The 25,147-nt window shown below is 45.3% G+C and overlaps 1 protein-coding gene across 1 annotated transcript in view; it reads left to right on the top strand.

Annotated features, from left to right (window-relative positions):
• The window catches only part of LOC311106026 (serine/threonine-protein kinase SIK2-like), a 55,757-nt gene extending 31,016 nt beyond the window's left edge, over positions 1 to 24,741 (top strand). The window contains exons 5-15 of the mRNA XM_084148297.1: positions 4,417 to 4,541; positions 5,294 to 5,417; positions 9,891 to 10,105; positions 11,903 to 12,055; positions 12,510 to 12,680; positions 15,835 to 16,066; positions 17,413 to 17,712; positions 18,440 to 18,606; positions 21,428 to 21,523; positions 21,771 to 21,865; positions 21,960 to 24,741. Of these exons, the coding sequence (XP_084004423.1) occupies positions 4,417 to 4,541; positions 5,294 to 5,417; positions 9,891 to 10,105; positions 11,903 to 12,055; positions 12,510 to 12,680; positions 15,835 to 16,066; positions 17,413 to 17,712; positions 18,440 to 18,606; positions 21,428 to 21,523; positions 21,771 to 21,865; positions 21,960 to 22,548 (2,267 nt within the window). The 3' untranslated portion in view covers positions 22,549 to 24,741. The remainder of the gene's footprint in view (positions 1 to 4,416; positions 4,542 to 5,293; positions 5,418 to 9,890; positions 10,106 to 11,902; positions 12,056 to 12,509; positions 12,681 to 15,834; positions 16,067 to 17,412; positions 17,713 to 18,439; positions 18,607 to 21,427; positions 21,524 to 21,770; positions 21,866 to 21,959) is intronic.
• Positions 24,742 to 25,147: the final 406 nt, after the last annotated feature.

The raw sequence follows: 25,147 nt of genomic DNA, 5'->3' as shown, positions 1-25,147 counted from the left end.
TTTATGGCGGTTTTGGAGCAGTGGCTTCTTCCTTGCTGAGCGGCCTTTCAGGTTATGTCGATATGGGACTCGTTTTACTGTGGATATAGATAATTTTGTACCTGTTTCCTCCAGCATCTTCACAAGGTCCTTTGCTGTTATTATGGGATTGAGTTGCACTTTTCGCACCAAAGTACGTTCATCTCTAGGAGACTATTGTTTGTACAGATGAACGTGGTACCTTCAGACGTTTTGGAAATTGCTCCCAAGGATGAACCAGACTTGTGGAGTTCTACAATTTGTTTTCTAAGGTCTTGGCTGATTTCTTTGGATTTTCCCATGATGTCAAGCAAAGAGGCACAGAGTTTGAAGGTAGGCCTTGAAATACATCCACAGGTACACCTCCAATTGACTCAAATGACGTCAATTAGCCTATCAGAAGCTTCTAAAGCCATGACATCATTTTCTGGAATTTTCCAAGTTGTTTAAAGGCACAGTCAACTTAGTGTATGTAAATTTCTGACCCACTGGAATTGTGATACAGTGAATTATAAGTGAAATAATCTGTCTGTAAACAATTGTTGGAAAAAGTACTTGTGTCATGCACAAAGTAGATGTCCTAACCGACTTGCCAAAACTATAGTTTGTCAACAAGAAATTTGTGGAGTGGTTGAAAAAACGAGTTTTAATGACTCCAACCTAAGTGTATGTAAACTTCCGACTTCAACTGTATGTGTGATACTTGGTAGTCTGTCCTTATGTTGCACTTCTCCTGATACTCATGTTTTGTTAGATGGAAGCAGAGATAAAAACTATAGATAATTTGCTTCCAGGGATAGAAGATAGTCACGTTCCAAAGATATGACTGAATCCGTTCATTACACTTTTTTCCTGTAACATTCTGCCTTATTTCATGTACGCTAACACTTTTCTCAATTAGTAGGCTAACTTTTGTCAAAAATACAGTACATATACAGTACCTTCAAAAAGTATTCACACCCCTTGACTTTTTCCACATGTTGTTATGTTACAGCCTGAATTTAAAATGTGATTTTGTACCCCACACATGCAATTATCTTTTAAGGTCCCTCAGTCGATCAGTGAATTTCGTACATAGATTTAACCACAAAGACCAGGGAGGTTTTCTAACAAGGGCACCTATTGGTAGTTCGGTAAAAAAAAAAAGAACGTGGACATTGAATATCCCTTTGAGCATGGTGAAGTTATTAATTACACTTTGGATTATGTATCAATACACCCAGTCACTACAAAGATACAGGCATACTTCCCAACTCACTTGCCGGAAAGAAAGGAAACCGCTCAGGGATTTCACCAAGAGGCCAATGGTGTTTTTAAAACAGTTAGAGTTTAATGGCTGTGATAGGAGAAAACTGAGGATGGATCAACAACATTGTAGTTACTCCACAGTACTAACCTAAATGAGTGAAAAGAAGGAAGGGAGCGTTATGTTTGGGGCAAATCCAACACAACACATCACTGAGTACCACTCTTCATATTTTCAAGCATGGTAGTGGCTGCATAATGTTATGGATACGCTTGTCATTTTCCAAATATAAATAAACGGAATAGAGCTAAGCAGGCAAATTCCTAGAGGAAAACCTGGTTCAGTCTGCTTTCCAAAAGACACAGGGAGACAAATTCACCTTTCCAGCTGGACAATAACGTAAAACACAAGGCCAAATATACACTGGAGTTGCTTACCAAGACAACTTTTGAATGAGTGGCCTAGTTACAGTTGTTACTGAAATTGGCTTGAAAATCTATGGCAAGACTTGAAATGGCCATCTAGCAATGATCAACAACCAACTTGACAGAGCTTGAAGAATTAAAAAAAGAATAATGTGGAAAGCTCTTAAGAGACTTACCCAGAAAGACTCACAGCTGTAATCGCTGCCAAAGGTGATTCTAACGTGTATTGACTCAGGGGTGTAAATACATATGTAAATGAGATGTATGTATTTCATTTTCAATACATTTGCTAAAATATCTAAAAACATATTTTCACTTTGTCATTATGGGGTAATGTGTGTAGATGGGTGAGAACAAATCAATCGAATCCATTTTGAATTCCGGCTGTAACACAACTAAATTTGGAATAAGTCCAGGCGTATGAATACTTTCTAAACGCACTGCAGCTCTCCTTCCTATTAAACTACACTGCTCAAAAAAATAAAGGGAACACTTAAACAACACAATGTAACTCCAAGTCAATCACACTTCTGTGAAATCAAACTGTCCACTTAGGAAGCAACACTGATTGACAATACATTTCACATGCTGTTGTCCAAATGGAATAGACAACAGGTGGAAATTATAGGCAATTAGCAAGACACCCCCAATAAAGGACTGGTTTAGCAGGTGGTGACCACAGACCACTTCTCAGTTCCTATGCTTCCTGGCTGATGTTTTGGTCACTTTTGAATGCTGGCGGTGCTTTCACTCTAGTGGTAGCATGAGACGGAGTCTACAACCCACACAAGTAGCTCAGGTAGTGCAGCTTATCCAGGATGGCACATCAATGCGAGCTGTGGCAAGAAGGTTTGCTGTGTCTGTCAGCGTAGTGTCCAGAGCATGGAGGCGCTACCAGGAGACAGGCCAGTACATCAGGAGATGTGGAGGAGGCCGTAGGAGGGCAACAACCCAGCAGCAGGACCGCTACCTCCGCCTTTGTGCTAGGAGGAGCACTGCCAGAGCCCTGCAAAATGACCTCCAGCAGGCCACAAATGTGCATGTGTCTGTTCAAATGGTCAGAAACAGACTCCATGAGGGTGGTATGAGGGCCCGACGTCCACAGGTGGGGGTTGTGCTTACAGCCCAACACCGTGCAGGACGTTTGCCATTTGCCAGAGAACACCAAGTTTGGCAAATTCGCCACTGGCGCCATGTGCTCTTCACAGATGAAAGCAGGTTCACACTGAGCACATGTGACAGACGTGACAGAGTCTGGAGACGCCGTGGAGAACGTTCTGCTGCCTGCAACATCCTCCAGCATGACCGGTTTGGCGGTGGGTCAGTCATGGTGTGGGGTGGCATTTCTTTGGGGGGCCGCACAGCCCTCCATGTGCTCGCCAGAGGTAGCCTGACTGCCATTAGGTACCAAGATGAGATCCTCAGACCCCTTGTAGGACCATATGCTGGTGCGGTTGGCCCTGGGTTAATCCTAATGCAAGACAATACTAGACCTCATGTGGCTGGAGTGTGTCAGCAGTTCCTGCAAGAGGAAGGCATTGATGCTATGGACTGGCCCGCCCGTTCCCCAGACCTGAATCCAATTGAGCACATCTGGGACATCATGTCTCGCTCCAACCACCAACGCCACGTTGCACCACAGACTGTCCAGGAGTTGGCGGATGCTTTAGTCCAGGTCTGGGAGGAGATCCCTCAGGAGACCATCCGCCACCTCATCAGGAGCATGCCCAGGCGTTGTAGGGAGGTCATACAGGCACGTGGAGGCCACACACACGACTGAGCCTCATTTTGACTTGTTTTAAGGACATTACATCAAAGTTGGATCAGCCTGTAGTGTGGTTTTCCACTTTAATTTTGAGGGTGACTCCAAATCCAGACCTCCATGGGTTGATACATTTGATTTCCATTGATAGTTTTTGTGTGATTTTGTTGTCAGCACATTCAACAATGTAAAGAAAAAAGTATTTAATAAGATTATTTCATTCATTCAGATCTAGGATGTGTTATTTTAGTGTTCCCTTTATTTTTTTGAGCAGTGTAGTTAAAGCGGTTTTAATCCATGATAAAAAAGCAATAGGCCTATATATAGTGTTCTTTGCAGGACAAAAACACAGTTAAATCCCTGTTCCTGCTTGGAACATCTCGATTTATTCTGTTTGTCTGCTGGAACAGAATCTTTGGGAGCCTAAACTTGCTGTTAAATGTAGTAAACAGATTAGCATGTACAGGTGCTGCTGTGCAGGGAATATTTTTCCGCCCCTTTAGCTACCACCCCCGCTCCTTGCGCACACATGCGTGCACACACACACACACACACACACACACACACACACACACACACACACACACACACACACGTTTGCATGTTCTAATCTGGAGCTAGCGTTAAAGCCCCCCCCCCCCTATGCCACAGGCTACAGGTAGTCAATCTGTCTTGACTTCCTGTGAATCAGCCACCTTCGGACACGTCTGCTCTCTCTTTCTCTCTCTCTCGCGCTCAGTACTCACTGTTCTGTCTGCATCTCCCCCTGTTCCGATCCGTCCCCATCCTTCCCTCACCTCTTACCACCCATCACTCACTTAGTCAGTCAGCCAGACAAATGTGCCCAGGCAGAACCCTCCATACAGTCTATGGGCAGAAGAACTCAACCCAGTGTATGTTTGTTTGAGTCAAGGTGAAGGTGGGTAATAATATGAAGTTAACCGTGTCATTCTTCCGTTTGTTAGATTTTGGCTTTGGGAACTTCTTCCAGCCCGGGGAGCCCCTGGCCACGTGGTGTGGCAGCCCCCCCTACGCCGCTCCGGAGGTGTTCGAGGGACAACAGTACGAGGGGCCCCAGCTGGACATCTGGGTAGGACAAAGCTCTTGTCTGCGTCCTAAATGGCATCCCTATTCCCTCAATAGTACCCTATTGGCCTTGGTCCAAAGTAGTGCACTATACAAGGAATAGGGTGCCATTTTCACACACCTGCTCTGCGATGAGTCACACATACTGCTAACTAGTCCCTTGGTGATACCAACGGAGTGTCCCAGAACTGACTGTACATTGTCTTTGACACTGGACCTAATGTAATCATGGACATCAGAAGCAATAGTGAGGCCAACCAGATTAAACAAAGACAAAGCCGAGGCAAAGATCTGCAGAGCCCTATCAGAAGCAGTGCACTATATAGGGAATAAGTTGCCATTTGGGATGCAGCCAAGGTGCTCAACTGAGAGAAGGTGGGATAAAAAAATAAAATAAGATATCTGACGTGATTGCGTCGGGGATATGATTGTGAATCATCAACCCTAGTCAGTGATAATTGTATGAGAATGATGTCTTGCCATAAACCAAATAGCCCTACCTACCCTCTTTTTCAAAGGCGACTTGAAGACATCATGTGAGATCATAAGATTTCCCAACCTCTTTTTATAGCCCTGCCTGTATTATGGCATATTGAACTCGCCCTCGCATACATCTAGGTGCCTTTGTACCTCATTGATCTAGTTATGTGAGTGTAAGGATTTTTCCCACAGCAGCCCCTGACCTAGTGTGTGTGTGTCTGTCCGTCTGTCTGGCTGTGCTCGTGTGCACGTGCGTGGTTGTGTGTCTCAATGTAGAGTATGGGGGTGGTGCTGTACGTGCTGGTGTGTGGCGCCCTGCCCTTCGACGGCCCCACCCTGCCCGTGCTCCGACAGCGTGTCTTGGAGGGTCGCTTCCGCATCCCCTACTTCATGACAGAAGGTGAGAGTGAATAACATAGTGCTTTACACCCCAAAAAAGCCTGAAGTGACACCACTGCTCCTATGGAAAAACATAATCCGAAGCCAAACAGCAGTCTGTGTTGTTGTTGTTGGAATGGGGTTTGTTCACTGGTGATGCCAGCAGAGGACGTTAAAGGGGCAATTGGAGATAGAAAAAACAACAAAGTGGTCACCCCACCACTTGTTTTGGTAAACAGCTGAGGGATAGGGCTATAGAAATATAACCTCCTCAAATCAATGGCTATATATTGTTCATTTAAAAGTCCCCAAAAATGTATACTGAACAAAAATATAAACACAACATGCAACAATTTCAACAATTTTACTGAGTCACAGTTCATATAAGGATATCAGTAAATTGAAATAAATTCACCAGGCCCACCCACTGGGGAGCCAGGCCCAGCCAATCAGAATAAGGTTTTCCCTACAAAAGGGCTTTATTACAGACAGAAATACTCCTGAGTTTCTTCAGCTGTCCGGATGGCTGGTCTCAGACGATCCCGCAGGTGAAGAAGCCGGATGTGGAGGTCCTGTGCTGGCGTGATTACACGTGGTCTGCAGATGAGGCTGGTTGGACATACTGCCAAATTCGCTAAAACAATGTTGGAGGTGGCTTATGGTAGAGAAATGAACATGAAATTCTCTGGCAACAGCTTTGGTGGACATTCCTGCAGTCAGCATGCCAATTGCTTGCTCCCTCAAAACTTGAGACATCTTTGGCATTGTGTTGTGTGACGAAAATGCACATTTTAGAGTGGCCTTTTATTGTCCCTAGCACAAGGTGCACCTGTGTAATTATCATGCTGTTTAATCAGCTTGATTAAACAGTATGCACTCACTAACTGTAAGTCGCTCTGGATAAGAGCGTCTGCTAAATTACTAAAATGTAAATGTTGATATGCCACACCTGTCAGGTGGATCGATTATCTTGGCAAAGGAGAAATGCTCACTAACGGGGATTAAAAACAAATTTGTGCACAACATTTGAGAGAAATAAGCTTTTTGTACGTATGGAACATTTTTGGGATCTTTTATTTCAGCTCATGAAACATGGGACCAACACTTTACATGTTGCGTTTGTGTTTTTGTTCAGTATATGTACCAATCCGTGATTACCCCTTTAACTGGCTGCTTGGAGCGCTTCAGAATCCACTCTCTTGTGTCTCACCACTGCACTGGGGTCTGGCATGCAGGGAAAGCATAGACCGCTTTTGAAGTGAGGCTCAACTGATCAGCATGGCATAAATACCTGTTCAAAACACCTGTCCAAAATGGAACCCATTTACTACTAAGGCAGGGAATTGCCATGGACCTCACGATACGATATTATCATGATACTGTGATTTTATTGCAATTCGATGTTCCAAACATATTGTTCACCATATGTCTGCTGCAGAGGGACAAGAGAGAGCCATTCATAAAGCATCTCAGAGTAGGAGTGCTGATCTAGGATCAGGTCCCCTCTGTCCATGTACCTTACATCTTATCCATTATGATCTAAAAGGCTAAACTGACCCTAGATCAGCACTCCTACTTTATGAATATGGGCCTAAGAGATCCTAACAGTGCTCCGTTTGGTGGTGGTTGTGCTTCAAAGCTAGAGAAGTCAGCATGTCAGGTTAGAGCTAACACTATACGCCACCCTGGTGAGATGAACTCTAGTCCGAGAGAGCCAGAGTCATTGTGCTTACATAACCTGGGGAAGAGCCAGTGAAGTTCCCGCTCTGCCAGCCCCCCCTTTAGGGGTGGGGGTGATGGGGGGTGCTGGGTTCTGTGGGCCAACATGCTTTGTTCAGGGAACTATTTATTCCATGTTGAGAATGTAGGAGTGTAACTTAAGCCCCCTCCCCTTCCTGCCTGCAGCCCCCTCCCCTTCCTGCCTGCAGCCTCCCATCCCGTTCCAGTCCTATTCCCTTGTCGTTTCCTCCTATATTTCCTCCCCACATGTTCTCACTCTCTGCTACATACACACACACATAAACACACTGTACGGGACAGTACAGAGGCTCTCTATAACAAATCAGACAGTGCTGTACTGGTAGTACACTACTTTGTTTTACCTCCAGTACTGTACATCCCAGGACCATACATTATTTGACCTCGGTATCGAAGCGGCCCCAGGGGATTTCGTCGAAAGAAAGGAAGTGTTAACCAAACGGCCCTGAATATTTCCATGATGGTGTCATGATGTACTCAAGAGAAAAGAAGAGGGTCAATGTGGATTGCATAGTTTCTCTCTCTCTCTCTCTCTCTCATCCCTCTCTCTTGCTGGATTTCTCTGCCAGAGAAGTGCTCATTCGGCAGCAGAGCAGTCATACCGAAAGTATTCAGACCCCTTCCCTTTTTCCACATTTTGTTACGTTACAGCCTTTTTCTAAAATAGATTAAATAAAACATTTTCCTCATCAATCTACACACAATACCCCATAATGACAAAGCGAAAACAGGTTTTGAGACATTTTTGTAAATGTATTAAAAATAAAAAACAGAAATACCTTATTTACATAAGTATTCAGACCCTTTGCTATGAGACTCGAAATTGAGCTCAGGTGCATCCTGTTTCCATTGATCATCCTTGATGTTTCTACAACTGGATTGGAGTCCACCTGTGCTAAATTCAATTGATTGGACATGATTTGGAAAGGCACGCACCTGTCTATATAAGGTCCCACAGTTGTCAGATAAAAAACTAAGCCATGAGGTCGAAGGAATTGTAAGTAGAGCTCCGGGACAGGATTGTGTCGAGGCACAGATCTGGGGAAGGGTACCCAAAAATATCTGCAGCATTGTAGGTCCACAATAACACAGTGGCCTCCATCATTCTTAAATGGAAGAAGTTTGGAACCACCAAGACCCTTCCTAGAGCTGGCCGCCCGGCCAAACTGAGCAATCGGGGGTGAAGGGTCTTGGTCAGGGAGGTGACCAAGAACCCGATGGTCACTCTGACAGAGCTCCAGAGTTCCTCTGTGGAGATGGGAGAACCTTCCAGAAGGACAACCATCTCTGCAGCACTCCACCAATCAGGCCTTTATGGTAGAGTGGCCAGACGGAACCCACTCCTCAGTAAAAAGGCACATGACAACCCGCTTGGAGTTTGCAAAAAGGCACTTAAAGGACTCTCAGACCATAAGAAACAACATTCTCTGGTCTGAAGAAACCAAGATTGAACTCTTTGGCCTGAATGCCAAGCATCACGTCTGGATGAAACGTGGCACCATCCCTACGGTGAAGCATGGTGGTGGCAGCATCATGCTGTGGGGGTGTTTTTAACAGCAGGGACTGGGAGACTAGTCAGGACAACGCAGGAGTGGCTTCGGGGAACGTCCTGAATGTCCTTGAGTGGCCCAGCCAGAGCCCGGACTTGAACCCGATCTAACATCTCTGGAGAGACCAGAAAATAGCTGTGCAGCGATGCTTCCCATCCAGCTTGAGAGGATCTGCAGAGAAGAATGAGAGAAACTTCCCAAATACAGGTGTGCCAAGCTTGTAGCGTCATACCCAAGAAGACTCAAGGCTGTAATCGTTGCCAAAGGTGTTTCAACAAAGTACTGAGTAAAGGGTCTGAATACTTATGTAAATATGATATTTCCGTTTTAAATTTTTAATTAATGTGCACACATTTCTATAAATCTGTTTTTGCTGTGTCATTATGGGGTAATGTGTGTAGATTGATGAGGGAGAAAAACAATGTAATATATTTTAGAATAAGGCTGTAACATAACAAAATGTGGAAAAAGTCAAGGGGTCTGAATGCACACACACACACACAGATACAAACAAACGCACAAAACAGCACAGCCTCAGCCCAGTGGGCAGTAATCCTGTTAAGACCCAGCGGTTGGTGACGTCAAGCTCATTTAGCTGCTAACTGAAGGTTAAGAGGCCTCTCCATCCTCCTCCGAGAGAGAGAAGGGGGGAGGTGCAGAGGGAGAGGGAGGAGGAGGGAGAGAAGGAGAGAGAGAGAAAAAATGAGAGGGGTAGGGATAAAAAAGAGAACAAGAGGGAGGGGGCTAGAGAAAACCGAGAGGGGGGAGAGCCTGCTCTGCATTCCTGCCTGAGCTCATCTGTTTTTCTTAGCATGAGTAGTAGAGGTGCTCCTTCACTCCTTCCCTGTGGCCGGCCCTGCTTCAATACATTTACATTTTAGTCATTTAGAACCGCTTTGTTCCACCAACGTAACGTTTCAGCCGGAGCGCTCTCTTCACTCAAACGGGGGCTATTCTTCCCTCGGAACTCTCGGTACATGGTACACACAGTACCACTGTCCCGGGCTGCGTGTTGTTGTGTATGGCCTGATGTGTCGGGGCAAATGTGGAAGGAGAACACTCTCCTCTCATCAGGCGGTGTCTGAAGTGAGGGCTCTCAGTTATGGTTCTGAGTACCAGGGGTTGTACATTTGATTTTGTTCCCCTTTCTCTCTCTGCCTCCATCTTTATTCCTCTTCCTCTCCCAGACTGCGAGCACCTGATCCGGCGGATGCTGGTTTTGGACCCGTCCAAACGTCTGTCGGTGGCCCAGATCAAGGAGCACAAGTGGATGGCACTGGACGTGCCGGTGCAGAGGCCCATGCTGTACCAGCAGGAGGGCGACCTGGGTGTGGGCGAGTACAGCGAGCAGGTTCTACGGCTCATGCACAGCCTGGGCATTGACCAACACAAGACCATCGAGGTGAGAGATGACCGAGAGAGAGATGGTGCCTTGTTCCTTATATAGTGCCCTACTTTTGACCATAGGGCACTGGTCAAAAGTAGTGCACTGTAAGGGAATAGGGGTGCAATTTGGGACGCAGACAATATCTACACTAGCCTTTTGGTGGCCCTAAGCAAGATTTGGTTGGACTGCCCCCCACCTCGTGGCAAAACAACACAATTTTGAGACCCAGACTGAGTTCCTTTTTTGGTCGCTTATGCCTGGAACCAGCCCTTTACACTAGCATACTAAAGAGAATGGAGCAATGTGTTGTGCATTGATTCAAAGTAGTGTGCCAGTGTGAATATTGGCTGTATCTCTAATGACACCCTATTATGAGTATTAATGTTAATACAGGTGTGGTCCTCTGTAGCTCAGTTGATAGAACGTGGCTCTTGCAATGCCAGGATAGTGGGTTAGATTACCGAGGCCACCTTTACCTGAAACATGTATGCACGCATGAATGTAAGTTGCTTTGGGTGACAAATTCCCTCATAGATTCTCTAGACATCACTCTGGACCCAGAACTTTTCATGTTTTACTTGCACGATTGCCCCTATTACTTCCATTGGTTGTTAGCTAGCGGTGGCTAAAGTTAGCTAAAGTTTGTAATAATAAAATAATAAACATTTGGTGGGTGCTTATATTTGTCCTATTTGACACATGTACAAGTCTGTATTATACGCATGTGCGATTTGGAAATGTTTTTTTACATATCCCAACTTAGAGCGGGGTCACAGCCAAGGTCAGACATTATCAACAGCGACCCTGGAGCGATTAGTGTTAAGTGCCTTGCTGAAGTGCAAATCAACAGATTTTTTACCTTGTCGGGGATTCAAACTAGCGATATTTTGGTTACTGGGCCAACGCTCTAACCGCTAGGGTACCTGCTGCCCTACATGTAGTGGCTGTTTCAAGAAAACCTAACCATGGATTACAGTTTATCCTGGTCCATAGACTACTTTCAGGGTGAGGAACCATCTGACATCAAGATATAAAATACTGAACTATCCCTTTAAAAATGCACTATGCAGTAATCATTCAGCCATTTCCTCGTTGCTAAAATTGTAATAGTTCACCTAATTTCAGTTTATGTGACAAAACAAGCAAGTATCGTGTAGAGCCATCAAACTCAACTCTGGACCTCGAAGCCAGTTCCACTGCATTTTTTTATTGTTCCCCTCTAATCAGGGACTGATTTAGACCTATGACACCAGGTGTGTGCAATTAATTATCAGGTAGAACAGAAAACCAGCAGGCTCCGGACCTCGTAGGGTAAGAGTTGAGTACCCCTGGTGTAGAAAATCATTGTACCATCTAAACCAGTGGTTCCCAACTTTTTTCGGTTACTGTACCACAAACTGAATTTTGCTCTGTCCAGAGTAACCGCTCGTGCATTTTACCAGAAGGCCTATGATCTCATGAGTCTTCCCAAGTACCCCCTGTGGAAAGGCCAAGTACCCCCAGGGGTCCTAGTACCCCTTGTTGGGAACTACTGATCTAAACCGCTGTGAAATAAATATATTTTCCATAACCAAAAATATTGTATTTTCAACTGTTTTGAAGCTTGTGTACCAAACCGAAAGTAAAAGATGCAAAAACGAAACTTAACGGGAGGCATAGAAATGGTGCACATAAAACAGATCTACAGCTTCTTAGACTTGCATTCAATGAGAATGACAGATCTATAACTCACATTTCTATGTGAATTTGGTCGGGTCGCCCAAAAAGTGACATATTGCAGCTTTAACATGGTGTGTCCCTTCCTGTTTCCAGTCTCTCCAGAACAAGAGTTACAACCACTTTGCTGCTATCTACTACCTGCTGGTGGAGCGTCTCAAGGCCCACCGCTGCAGTTTCCCTGTGGAGCAGCGGCTTGACGTACGCCAGCGCCGGCCCAGCACCATCGCCGAGCAGACTGTCGTCAAGGTAACCCCCGCTGTCTTCGTCGCCGGTTTTCGGCGTCACAAAGTAGATCTGTCTGTGTGGTGTATTAGTATGGGTGTCTGTGGTCGTAATTATCAAGGACATTTACATTCACACACCTGGCTGTTCAAAGAACATGTATTCATTGATAAATGAAACATATATTCTCTTCCTTTCACTGCCCTCTCTCTTTTTTTTCCATTTTTTTTGTCTTTCTCACTCTATCCATTACATTTCCTTTCTTCCTTTTTCTCTCTTTCTCTCTTTGTTACCTTTCCCTCTTTTCCTCTTTCTTTGATTCTCTCTATCCATTCCATTCACCCTCTTCCTCTCTTTCTTTGATTCTCTCTCTATCCAACTTTTTTCCTGATCTCTTTCTCTCTCTTGTCTCTCTCCTTATCTTCCTCCTTCATTCTCTCTCGCTCTCTCTGTACCCCTCCATATATCTCCCCTACAGCCAAGCGAGCTGAGCGGTGGCTCCCCCCAGGTGGGTCTCCTGCCCCAGGGGGTGCGGGGTCTCCTACACTCCCCAGCCCTGCCCCAAGCCTCTATCGATGCCTTCAACTTCCCACAGTCGCCGCTTCTGCCCGAGCACAGCTTCATGGTCGAGGACGTGGCCACTCCTAAAGTAAGTCACCACACCAAACAAGTCGCGCCATGTCATCTAAGGTTACGAGCTATTCTGAACCGAAGCACCCCGGCCTGTAGACACCCACTATGTGGAGTGTTATCCAGTTTTCCAGCTGGATAACGCTATTGAAGTTAGTGGAATTAAGCGTTTTGATATATTAAATATATGTAATATATATATGTAACTATATACTCATATTTTGGAAGTCGAAGAAAACCATAAAGGAGTGTCATCAAATGGATTGGCATTTCAGACTCACGCTTCAATTCTGATATACAAATTATAAACATTATGTTTGCACAGAAACACACATGTGATCAGTGTCATGTGGGAACAGATCTGGGTCGTGCTCATTAGGGGACATCGTAGCAAAACAAATTGCAACGTGAAACGAAAATTGAGGTTCCTATTGGACAAACTCAGGGAGTACCTCCCCTGTTTGAAAACTTTTGAAAACTTTTTTTCCCAACTGAACACGACCCCATGGAGCACTGATTGCAACAGGACAGTGGTGACGCTACAGAGGACCGATCCTCCCCCCAGGCCACCCCAACCCCGACTGGCCACTGCTGCTGAGTTATCCAAGAGGGGACTCTTGTCTGTCTGTTTTGTTTTGTTTGGTTTAGCCCACTCATCCTGCCTCCTCCTCCCTCCCTCCCCAGGGGGCTCTTTGTTCAAGGCTGTCCCCAACACCCCATAACCAGGCAGCGAGAGAAGGGAGCGTTGCCAGTTTGGCACTCAATAGAACAACACAAAATCAGCGGAGGAGTGACACAGTCCAGCTCCAGTCTCCTCTTACCCCCTTTTATACCGTGTGAGAGCTTCTAGCTAGTTCCGACTGAGGCTGCATCCTAAATGGCACCCTACTCCCTGTTTAGTAGTGCACTGCTTAAGTGGTGCACTTTATAGGGAATAGGCTGCCATTGGATGGATGGTGGTGTATACGTCACAGTTATGTTATGAAAGAGCTCTGACTCACATTTCACTGAGGACGGGGCTCCACAGTAGAGTACATAAGCTGGGAACATGACCATGTCTGTGTGTTAACTTAGTTCAAATCCCCTGTCCTATTCGGACCCCTGCTGACCGGCACCTGCTGCTAATGCTACTTGGCTGGGCCCCTTTCTCTCTTCTGCATCCCAAATGGCACTCTATTCCCTATATACTGCACTACTTTTGATCAGGGCCCATAAATTCCCTATATAGTGCATTACTTTTGACCAGGAACAGGGTGCTATTTGGGACACTGTCTGTGCACCCTGCCCTAGCTACAGCCTGGTTGTCAGAGGGGGGAAAGGAGGGATGTGTCCTTAAGGCTGAGGCACTGGGCTGGCTGGTTCTGACAGTAACCGCACGGCAGGCAAGGCACAGCTGCCCCTCGCTAGTTTACGTAAGCCACTCCACTCAGCCCCGTCCGTCCCCTCTATCTGTCTGTCTGGCTGGGGCCACACATCTGACGTGACAGCTGCCAGTTCTCTACAGCTCAGGCACAGTTAGAGACCTCTTTCCCCCTCACACAAACAAACAAACACACACTAGGAGCACATGCACACTTAGCGTTGGCCCATGTGACATCGGCTGTACTCTTGCCCCTGCAGGTCTGGACCCAGACTCTCTCCATCTCACTCCCCTCCTCCCTCTCTGCTAAGTGTCTGTCTTTATCTATGCCAGACTGTGACCTTTTCTTCCAGCCTGGCCAGGCTTTACCATTCCCCTGCTTGCTGCTGTGTTTTGAACATCTGCGTTATTTATCACTTTTACAACCTTTTTTTTTTTTCTTAACTGACAAACTATACTTAAAATATATATATTAACCCTCATAAAAAATATATATTAACCCTCATAAAAAATATATATTAACCCTCATTAAAAAAATTGCTGTGTAAGAGCAGACTTCCGAGAAATTAAATCAAAGAATGAATCCCAAATGGCAACCTGTTACCTATTTAGTGCACTACTTTTGGTCAAACTAGTGCACTAAATAGGGCATAGTGTGCCCTTTTGGATGCACACGAGGCACTAGGGCAGTGTGCGGTAATAGCCTGGTGTGGCCTGGGTTCGAGCAGCCAGCCCCTCTCCCTCCCCAGTGCGTTGAGTAACAGGCAGCATTCCTGGCCCAGCACGCTTCAGGAAACTGGGATCAGGAATTGTACAAAGCAGCTCTGACTGGAGGAGCCCAGGGTTCTGGTTTCCCCAGCAACTCATCCAGATGATCCGTGTCAGCGAGGGGTGTGTGAGAGAGACTGACAGACACAGAGAGTGTGTGCGTGCGAGAGAGATTTGTGTCGTAGGGAGACATTTGTGTGTGAGAGAGACACTGTGTGAGCAAGAGACATTGTGTGTGCGTGCGCGTGTGTGTTTGATGAGCGAGCCTGATTGTGTCTCAGTGTGCCTGTGTCTGTGCGAGAGTCTCTCACTGCGCTTTCAGCCAAAGTACACTTCCTGTGCATGCATTCCAGACTTCCACCCCTCCTCCCCTCTCCTAGTGTCTGAGCAACGGGGGGAAAAGGAGGGCAGGACAGAAAGAGAGGGGGAGAGAGAAATGGCAGACACATTTTGTTTACCCATCCAGTCCCCAAACCTTGCAGTAGATTGTATGTTTCTGTAGGTCCAGAGCTGTCCACTCCAATAACACAAGTAAAGAGGACCCTCTGGATGTGGACATTAGGGGGAAGCTGCCTGGTCATGAATTAACCGAGAGGAGCCATGTCCTGATGAATGGTTTCACCCTCTTAGGACGTGCGTGTCTGTGTGTGGGACAGAGGAGGAGGTCCCATTCACGTCCGTAGAGATGTAGGAATGGAGCTAAAATGGGGAGAGCCAAGTATAACGGAGGTGTTTAGGTGAGACCCTCTCGCATGATGAGTAACCTTGCCTAGGTGCTGGAAACTCACATTAGCTCCCTAGAGGTAATGCCCTGAGAGTCTGGGTTGGAAACCCAGTTCAATCCCCAACTCTATAGCGAGTATGGATGAAAATTAGCTATTTTGCTAACACCTGACACTTGAGCATTGATGTGGAAAGGGGAATAATGATTAATATGTACTGTCCCTGTGAAGTACATTTCATAAATACATTTCATAAATGGATTAAGGTAAATGAATTTTTCCAGCAAGCAACTCACCGTGCCTCTCCCTGTCTTTGCCTTTAGGTGAATGGCTGCATGCTGGACCCCCTGCCCCCCACAGTGCTGCGCAAGTCCAGCGTGTCGTCACCCAGTAACATGATGGAGACATCCATCGACGAGGGCATAGAGACGGAGGAGCCCGACGCCGAGGACGACCCCGCCCACTTCTTCTCCGCCTTCCAGACGGCCCGCTTCGGCCAGCGCCGACACACCCTTTCCGAGGTCACTAACGAGCTAGGCCCTGTCATCAACCAAGGTCAGAACTGAACCAAGGTTCTGGGACATTAGAGAATCATATACGCCATTGGCTAGATAGGGGAAATAGGGCTGTGTTCATATGATGGGTTGTTGTTCTGCTAAGCCAGCAAGTATTGCGTTTGTGAATGGTGAAAATGTGCGCTTCCAGTGGAAATTATTTTAAACGCACCACATTTATTGATGGATGAATGAGTGGATAGACTGGTTTTATTTATTATATGTAGCTAATGCCAGAGGGGTAAACTACAAAGCAGGATCAACGAGTTAACTTTGATAAACAAACAGAAATTACAATAGATTTTCTGGTTCATTTAAGAAAGCTAAACTTAGTGTGTTTTGGTTGTTGAGGCAATTGGACCATGTCCATTTCATGCTTATCTTCTTAATGTTTTTATTTATTTCAGAATATTCTGGAAAGTTAACTGGCTAAGTCATTGATCATGCTTTGTAATATACCCCTCAGGAATCTTTCCTGACCAGCGACCTTACCTGGAAAACGGGCTGTGACGATTATGGAATTTTGGCTACGGCCACGTTTATATTCATAATTGTATATTTTTTATTTAATTTTTTTAGCTTGTAATGCATTTGAATGCATCTTTGAACATTTGCTATCACATACCTAATGAATACAACATTTACATTTTAGTAATTTAGCAGACACTCTTCTCCAGAGCAACTTACAGTTAGTGAGTGCATACATTATTTTATTTTTCATACTGGCCCCCCGTAGGAATCGAACCCACAACCCTGGCGTTGCAAACGCCATGCTCTACCAACTGAGCTACATCCCTGCCGGCCATTCCCTCCCCTACCCTGGACGACGCTGGGCCAATTGTGCGCTGCCCCATGGGTCTCCCGGTCGCGGCCGGCTACGACAGAGCCTGGATTCGAACCAGCTAGCACTGCCTTAGACCACTGCGCCACTCGGGAGACTCTACAACAAAGCTCTAGTGACACACTTGTCTCAGTAACTATTGGTTTTGAAAGCATTAAACTTTTGGAAGTTAAGCGTCTCCTCCCGACCATGCCGTTCTGCTCGTAGAATGATTGGTAGCTTTACCTACTTCATGTAAAAATTTAAATTGGGTAAACTATATCAACTTGAATATAAAGTTGAATCCCCTCTTATCATAACATGAATGTATGAAAACAATTATGACAACAACAAAAAATATAGTTTTTTTTGTTCACGGTTATTGTCCATAGTGTCGGTTACACGTTTATATGATAATTGTGCCAGCCCTACCCGGAAAAACCTGTGACCCTAATTAGAGCAATATCCAATCCACCAGTAGTACTGTCAATGAACCCTTGCTTTCCTGTATTGCTATGAACCAACAGGTAAACTGTTCACAATGGGCCACAACCCGTCCCTGGGCAGCGTGGACTCTGACATGGGCTACGACATGGGCTCCTTGCACAGTGACCTGGGTCTGCTGGAGGACGCCCCCTCTCTCAGCGAGGTGGTCCTGGCCAACACCCACAGCTCGGGGTCCCACGTGACCCAGGGCCCCTTCATGAGCCAGCGGCCCCCCAACCCCACCATGCAGGCCCTGAGCTCCCAGAGGAGAGAGGCCCACAACCGCTCGCCCATCAGCTTCAGGGAGGGCCGCCGCGCCTCAGACACCTCCCTCACACAAGGTGAGATCCACTGGTTGTCTCTTTCTCGATCTTTACCAGTCTCCATCTCCATCTCGTTCTTCATGTATCTTTCTCTCCTTCTTCCCAGCTTCATTCACACTCTTTTTCAAGCTGAAAATTGGCTCTCTTTCATTTTATTTTCTTCTCTCTCTCTGATGATTCATTTTGTGAATCAGACTGCACTTTGAAGGTCTGGCCCACATAGCTCTGTTTTAATGTTTCATCCCGTAGCAGAAGCACCCTGTAAAGTAACTCAATTAATAGAGAGCTTAAAATGTATATACAGGAGATGTATGTGTGTTGTTTTTCCCCCAGCTGCCTCTTCAGTCTGCACACACACCCAGCAGGAGCTTTGAGTCACCAGAGCTCCAGTTCTTTCTAATGTCAGTGAAACGTCAGTGAATCAGCGGCTGGGTTCTGCATGCCGCTGCAAGGGGGGAGACATGGAGAAGCTTCTCAAATCTTTATATAGCCTTATCATTAGGATGAGTCAGGTCCCATGGTTCACGTTGTCAGGAACAGTCACCCTGCCTTTTAGGAGCCGGAGATGGGTTTTATTACAACCACCAATACACACACTCATGATGTACATACTCTCCCTGCAGGTGGTGGAGGAAGTAGGCTAGAAGTGATAGCTATGTAATTTCAGCCGGATAGATACAAGGGAACCGGGTTATAACGATTAGTTTGGATGCTAAAATCCCCTGACTCCTAACTATGTTGTCAGGTCTGGTTGCGTTCCGGCAGCATCTCCAGAACCTGGCACGGACCAAAGGCATCCTGGAGCTGAACAAACAGATGTACGAGCAGATGGGCTCCGGGGAGGACCCGTCCTCCATGAGGACCCTGGGGCCCAATGCAAACCTGCAGAACCTGCTGGACCCCATGCTGCAGGTCAGTACTGGCTCCACAGTGTCGGGAGTGGATGGGACAGACAGACAGCTAGATAGTTAGCAACAATGACAAGAAGCTGCCAAGTGGGGAATCATAGGTGGCTCGTTTCAGCTCGTTGTGTTGATACCATGTCTTGTTTTGAGGTGTTTTTAACCCAGCAGCACCTCTCCTGACCTCCCCAGTGATTAGTTAGCCAGCCAGCCGGTGAATCACAGACGATGCTGGTTATATAATGTTCCGTCCGGACGAAGAGGTAGCCAATTGTCTCCTTGTTGACTGTCAGTCAGCCCCTGGTGCTGCAGAGTGAATGCAGCCATTGTTGTTTAGGTCATATGAGAGAGAGGAGAGAGAGAGGAGAGCGGAGAGAGACTGTGACTGACTGAACTGAATCACCGTCGGCTGCTGCTTGTAAACAGGCAACAACGAGTCAATTCAATGGCAGCTAAGACAGAGAGAGACGGCATGATGGATCTGTGAATCAGTGCATCCATTTCCCTTGCCCTAGAACAATGGTTGCTGCGTGTAAACACAAGGCCTGTGTGGTTGGTTGGTTGTGGCGTCCCAAATGGCACCCTAGTCCCTATGGTAGTGCACTACTTTTGACCAGAGCTCTGGGTGAAAATAGTGCACTCTATAGGGATTGGGAATAGGGTGCCATTTGGGACAATGCCCTGGTGGTCTAAGGGCTGATTGGCAGCATGTCTGTCTGTCCACAAGGTCCCTATAGTTGCTTACCACACAATCACTATACACAGTCAGCAACAATACAACAACACATTGGCCCTGTATACAAGAGTGGCAATGACTTAATTAATCAGTGGAGCTGTGTGTGCTCCGGACAACGTGACCAGGAACATTTTTATTTACCGGCCATCTGAGAGATTCACCGGACCCATATGCAAAGGGTGCATAACCCATTAGGGCGTCCACACACGGTGCTCAGAATGATAGAAATCACATTTAGATGATGGTAATTATTCTTAACAGAACATGCAACTCCTGTAATGAAGCAGCCAATAAAACGTCATTTTAAACATTTGCCAAAATTGAATTTGCGGGAACACACCATTCCATATGTGACTATAACCAGGTTTACATCCAACATTTTTATGTGAGTAAAGTACGTGTCGGATAACAAATGTAATGACAGCCCTGATGGAAAATTTCCAAATGTCGACAAAACAAAATACGCTAGACAAGGTGGGCTCTTTTTGTGTCTGTAAAATTATTTATGCGAGAAATGTCTGTGGAAAAGCTTTTATGCGCAAATAAAGATATGATAATCATATTGAAGTAAACTTGGAGTCACGCGATGACATGTTGTGTGGTCCTCACACTACGACTTGTCGGGAAAGCATGCAGTTTATTAGCCTACAGATCAAATGAATGATGACCTTCACAAGGTGGTGGAAGTGCAAGGTGATGAGCATGATGCTCTTTTCCAATAAATATTGAGGGTCTTATTCTGGTGGCATGATAATCAATGCTTGGCTGCTGTTTAACAAATACAAATAATCTTGCTATTTTGTCCATAATAATTATGTAGGCTATATGTGCGCTCTAGACAAAAGCGCACAGATAGCGCTGTTGGCTATCGCGCACATGCCAATACCAGAGTGGGCACACTCACTATATAATGCAAACATTTTTGTGAGAAAATCAGTCAAGTTAAAAATGCGATGGAAACCCATTTAACTAGTTATTTTGATGTGCACTACGTCATCATGTACAGCATTATATTTGCAGTCAATTTGATGGAAACATCTCTGGTGGGAAAATTTGCATATTGTTTTTGTGCAGATTTTAGAATATTCTCATGAAAAGCTGTCGCCAATTGGATGGAAACCTTGCTAGAGATGAAAATCTCTTAGAAACTTAGAAAGAATGGGAATCTAAAGATGCAACAGCTAGGATGGGTTACTAATATGACTAGGATTGTGCCTTTGGCTTTTGGATAACGAAAGAAAGTTGATATGAAAACCAATACAACGGCAGAGAAATGCTGGTTTCAATGGCAGTCTTTATAAAATAACTATCTCCGCGTTTCTATGGTCAGATGTTGCCTAGGCTACTTTGAAGCAAGGTAAGACATGCCTCATAATATGAAGTAAAACGTTCAGGCTTCAAACAATTTAAGTATCGTTTTTCAAAATGCAAACTGCCTCCAGCTCACAATGCAAAGTGGTGGGTGATGCACTGATAGCCTGCCTACCGTTGCCTATGCACTTGAATGGTGAATGGAAGGCGTGCTTCAATTACCAGCTGAGAAATAAAAATAGTAGCTATTTTGAATCATGGTGATCAAAACTGTTTAACATGCGATTGCATTTAGAATTGTTGCGAAATGACTGGACTTAAAAAAGCACGTTTCACTCCAGCAGCAACGAGCTGAGGAGCTACAGGAGCTCTAGTGCTGTCTGACAAGTGATATTTAGCTCAAAATAGGCTCTGTATGCTGTGCTCATGTGAAAAATAAGATACATAACGACAATACACACACCCAAATTTTATTCCACAAAATTTGGCAAATATCCTACAGGCCGATAAGCATGACGGTCAAATGTATTTCCATCGACTGCTATTTCCATCAATTAATAAAAAGTATTATTTTTCAATGGGATCGTTTTTTCTCCCAGTCAATTTGGCCGCCGACCATTTTATTTATATGCTTAGATATTTTTTCCTAAAAGCCGGCAATTACCGGCAAACGGAAACCCTGCTCCGCGTTTGTGTGTGCGTAGGTGGTCTGTAACCCAGTGAGATTGTGAGTGTAACCTCTGAACTCTTCTGTGTGTATTGTGTGTGGGGGGAGGCATCTAAGCACGAGGATAACTTAGCTTTATACCATGATGGCGCCCAACCTCTACTGTCCCGAAGACAGAGCCTGGAGACACAATATCTCGCACACAGACTACAGGTATTAATACACCACTCAATCTGTCTGATATGTATATACATATTTATTAAAGGAGTAATCAATTACAATAAAACAATGACTAATAATATGTTGTTAGTTTGTATGCATTACTGTAAGATTTTATCTCAATTTCATTGTCATTTTATATCTATCAATGTTTATGGATGGCACATTTGAGATTGGTCACCCTCATTGCAACCACAGATATTTATTGAATCCCTCATATTCCCCTCTCTGTCCCTTACAGAAAGCTAGTGTTATGGCTAATGTAAGTCCTGCTAGCTGCCAGCTCTTCTGTAAGGAGAATCCTCGGAGTCTAGAACAACAGCTGCAGGAGCATAGGTACATTATTAGACTATTCACACTTATCAAACAGATACCACCGACATCTTATTTTTCCTGGTTGTCGCTATAACCTATATCGCTATATCTTCAGGTTGCACCAGAAGAGGATGTACCTCCAGAAGCAGACCCACCTCCAAGCCTACTTTAACCAGATGCAGATAGTGGAGGGTTCCTATCCAGGGGACCCAGGGGCCCCTCCACAGCAGCAGGGGGCCTTGGCTGGGGCCCACCAGCAGCAGGGCAGCTCCCAGGCCTCCCCTCCCTACACCCAGGCCCTCAGCCCCCTCATGGAGCCCAGCGCCAACCTGGTCTACGACCCCAACCTGGTCTACGACCCCTACCTGGCCCAGCACTACCCCCACCCTCACTCCCACCTCAGCCCAGTACTCATGCCCCCCAGCCTGGCCGGCCAGCTGCAAAACCAGCACCCCGAGGCCCTGGGCTACAGCTACCAGCTGTGTGACCACCAGGGCCAGTTCCACTCCCCCCAAGAGGCACTTTATCCAGAGCAATACGAGTTCCCCCTGGACCCCGGTCAGCCGCACCCGCCTGGCCCAGGAGAGGCCCCTGTTGCCGGGTACGAGGGGCTGGCGCTCCCCGCCGAGCTCCAGGACTCCTTTCTGGACAGCGAGATGATGGAGACTGTAGACTCGCAGCACGGCTTCGTACTGGTGAACTGAAGCCGGTATAACTGTGGGGAGAAAGCAGTATTACGTCGTAGATGTCATGGAGTGGAGTTGGGGGTCAAGGTACAGGGGAAAGGGGAAGTGTTTTTTTTATTGTATCAATGAATACTATTTTTTTGTTGTGGTGAACCAACCTCAGAACCTTTCTACCAAAGTCCTCCCCATCTCCCTTCTTTCCACTTCTCTGTTCCCATCAGCCCTATGCCAGGACCCAGGCCTGGTGGCTGCCTGGGTGATGGGGGCGTGCCAGCATGGCTGGGTATGTATGTGTGGATGGATGGATGTTGCCATGATGGGGCTGTCACGTGTGAAGTGATATCGCTCCACAGGAACACAACTGCCTCAAAGCTGACTGCAGCCGCAGCGGCCTAGTCGAGAAGGAGAGCTGGACGATGCAAGAAAACCTAGCACAGTTTGGTCGTTTTTGGAAGACGTGCACAACGGAATTTGGCTTACCGAAAGCACAAACCAAACGGCAAAGATGCTATTTTGTATTGAAATAGGACAAGAACTCTCAAAAACACGTTGCGTGTTTGACGTAGTAAAAAAAAGAACGAAGAAACGAGACAAAGTAATGAATTGATGCGCGCTTGATAAGTGCAGTATTAGTCAATATTTGATCATGGCAATATTGAAGCAACATATCCATCTGGGACTGGGGAGCCGCACAGGCTTCTTCCTCACCAGAAAGTTGTACTTTAATGCGTGATATTTTTTGGGAGAATTCCAGTATGATGACTCACAGCCAACATATCCACAATGACAGCTCATCACCGCGTAGACCGTGATGATGTAATCAGGAGATAATCCTCCCACCAATCCCATCGGATAAAAGGGAAGAAAAAAAACTAACAGTACTCCAATCAATATTTAATGAAGAGAAACATGACTTGTGTTCATGTTCCTTATAAATCGGGTAGTTATTTCCAACAAACTACTCGAATCAGTTTGTAAGGCCGTTTGCTTCACTAGTAGCTCAAATGAATGTCAAGTTAAGTCCAATCAAATCAGTTTGCTGCACTAGTGTAGAGTTAGGTGAGATTTTTATCTCCAGATTGTGACATTATACCTCCTGTGGTATGCAGCTGATGTGGAATAGCCCTAAATACCTACTGGGTTTCTGAAGGTATGTGTTTCTTTAACCTAAAGGTTGGTATAAAAAAATAATAAGACATGTAAGAACAGAACGTTAGTCACCCGACACTGGATTAATTGAGTCAAGTTTCACCATGGCTCTCTTACAACAAGCTTAGAATGAACACTTAACTTTTGAATCTACTTGAAGCGTACAGATCTCTGACGAAGAAAAACTAATAGTACAATACTTTTGAACAGAGCCCTATTGGCTCTGGTCAAAGTAGTGCACTATATTGGGAATAGGGTGGCATTTGGGACGCAGCCATAGACTAGACTACAGGATTGTCTGTGGAAGTTGAATTACTGGAGCACTTTTACGAGGAGGTAAAAAGGAAATGTAGCTAGAGCGAGAGAAAGGTGGTGATGGTGGTGGTCAGAATGGTGTTTAGCCTAGTCTGCTGCTTCCCCGGGAGACTAAAACAAAAGCGAGGGACCCATTCGCTGTCTCTTATCCCAATAAATGGACACAAAACATTTGGTTCTTTCAAAGAAAGACCAGAGAGAATAACACTATTGGTTGTTCATTGTGCTTTGTACAAATTAGGGGTTTAGAGACTCTCAAGATGCAACAAATATTGTGTTGAGCGTGAAGTGTTCAGTGTGCCTTTTTACTTTTTTCTTTTTGAATTAAGATTAGAATATTTTAGCATTTATTTCTCGTTTTAATTCCGTTCTGTTTTTATTTTGGGGTATCCTTTCCGGAAATAAGTAGACCCAGGTTTTACAAAGGTACAAAACCAAAGTCCCCTCAGAAGTTTCGCTGTACAACCACTCCATGTGGAGTTAGGAGCTTCTTGGTTTTAGCTTCTTGACAGTGCTTTTTTGGTCAATCAGTATATGCCATTTAAAAAGTATTATAGCAATATTTCTAAGTAATAGCAGAAGATATAAAGAACATAATGAAGATTAGTAGTGGATGTGTTTCAGTATCATAATTGCACCTCCTGCTGACAAACACCTGTCGTTAGAAAATCCAATTTTATATTTACCATTGATGTTGACCACACATAAGCTAATTTGCTGTTGAGATTAAAAAGGTTTATCGAACAACTTGTGTATGAGTATTTCTTGATCTACTTTTTATTTTTTTCAAATAATCTGACTACGTACTCTTGTGTTGAATCCAATGATGAATAAATTTATGTCCATGGTTGAATTACAGGCATTGTCATTCCCCAAAACACAGCTCATGATTTGAGATTCCATTACAACAGCCTAAATAGGGACATCAACGGATCATCTGTTGTACCAGTATAACCTGTGTAGGCGCAAAGTAATGAACATGAAGGGTGAATCACACGTAGCCCTTTATAATACACAGTTGAGTCACACAGTACATGAGCCTGAAATCGTTTCAGGAAAAATATCCAAGATCTCACAAAGGCCATCCATTGTCAGTTGTTATTATTAGCACTTTATTACCCAAACTCAGTTCAATATCCAAATTGATTGGTAA

Source organism: Coregonus lavaretus (assembly GCF_964263955.1).
Source record: "Coregonus lavaretus genome assembly, chromosome: 30".
Taxonomy (NCBI): Eukaryota; Metazoa; Chordata; class Actinopteri; order Salmoniformes; family Salmonidae; genus Coregonus; species Coregonus lavaretus.
This window is presented reverse-complemented; position numbering and strand designations above follow the sequence as displayed.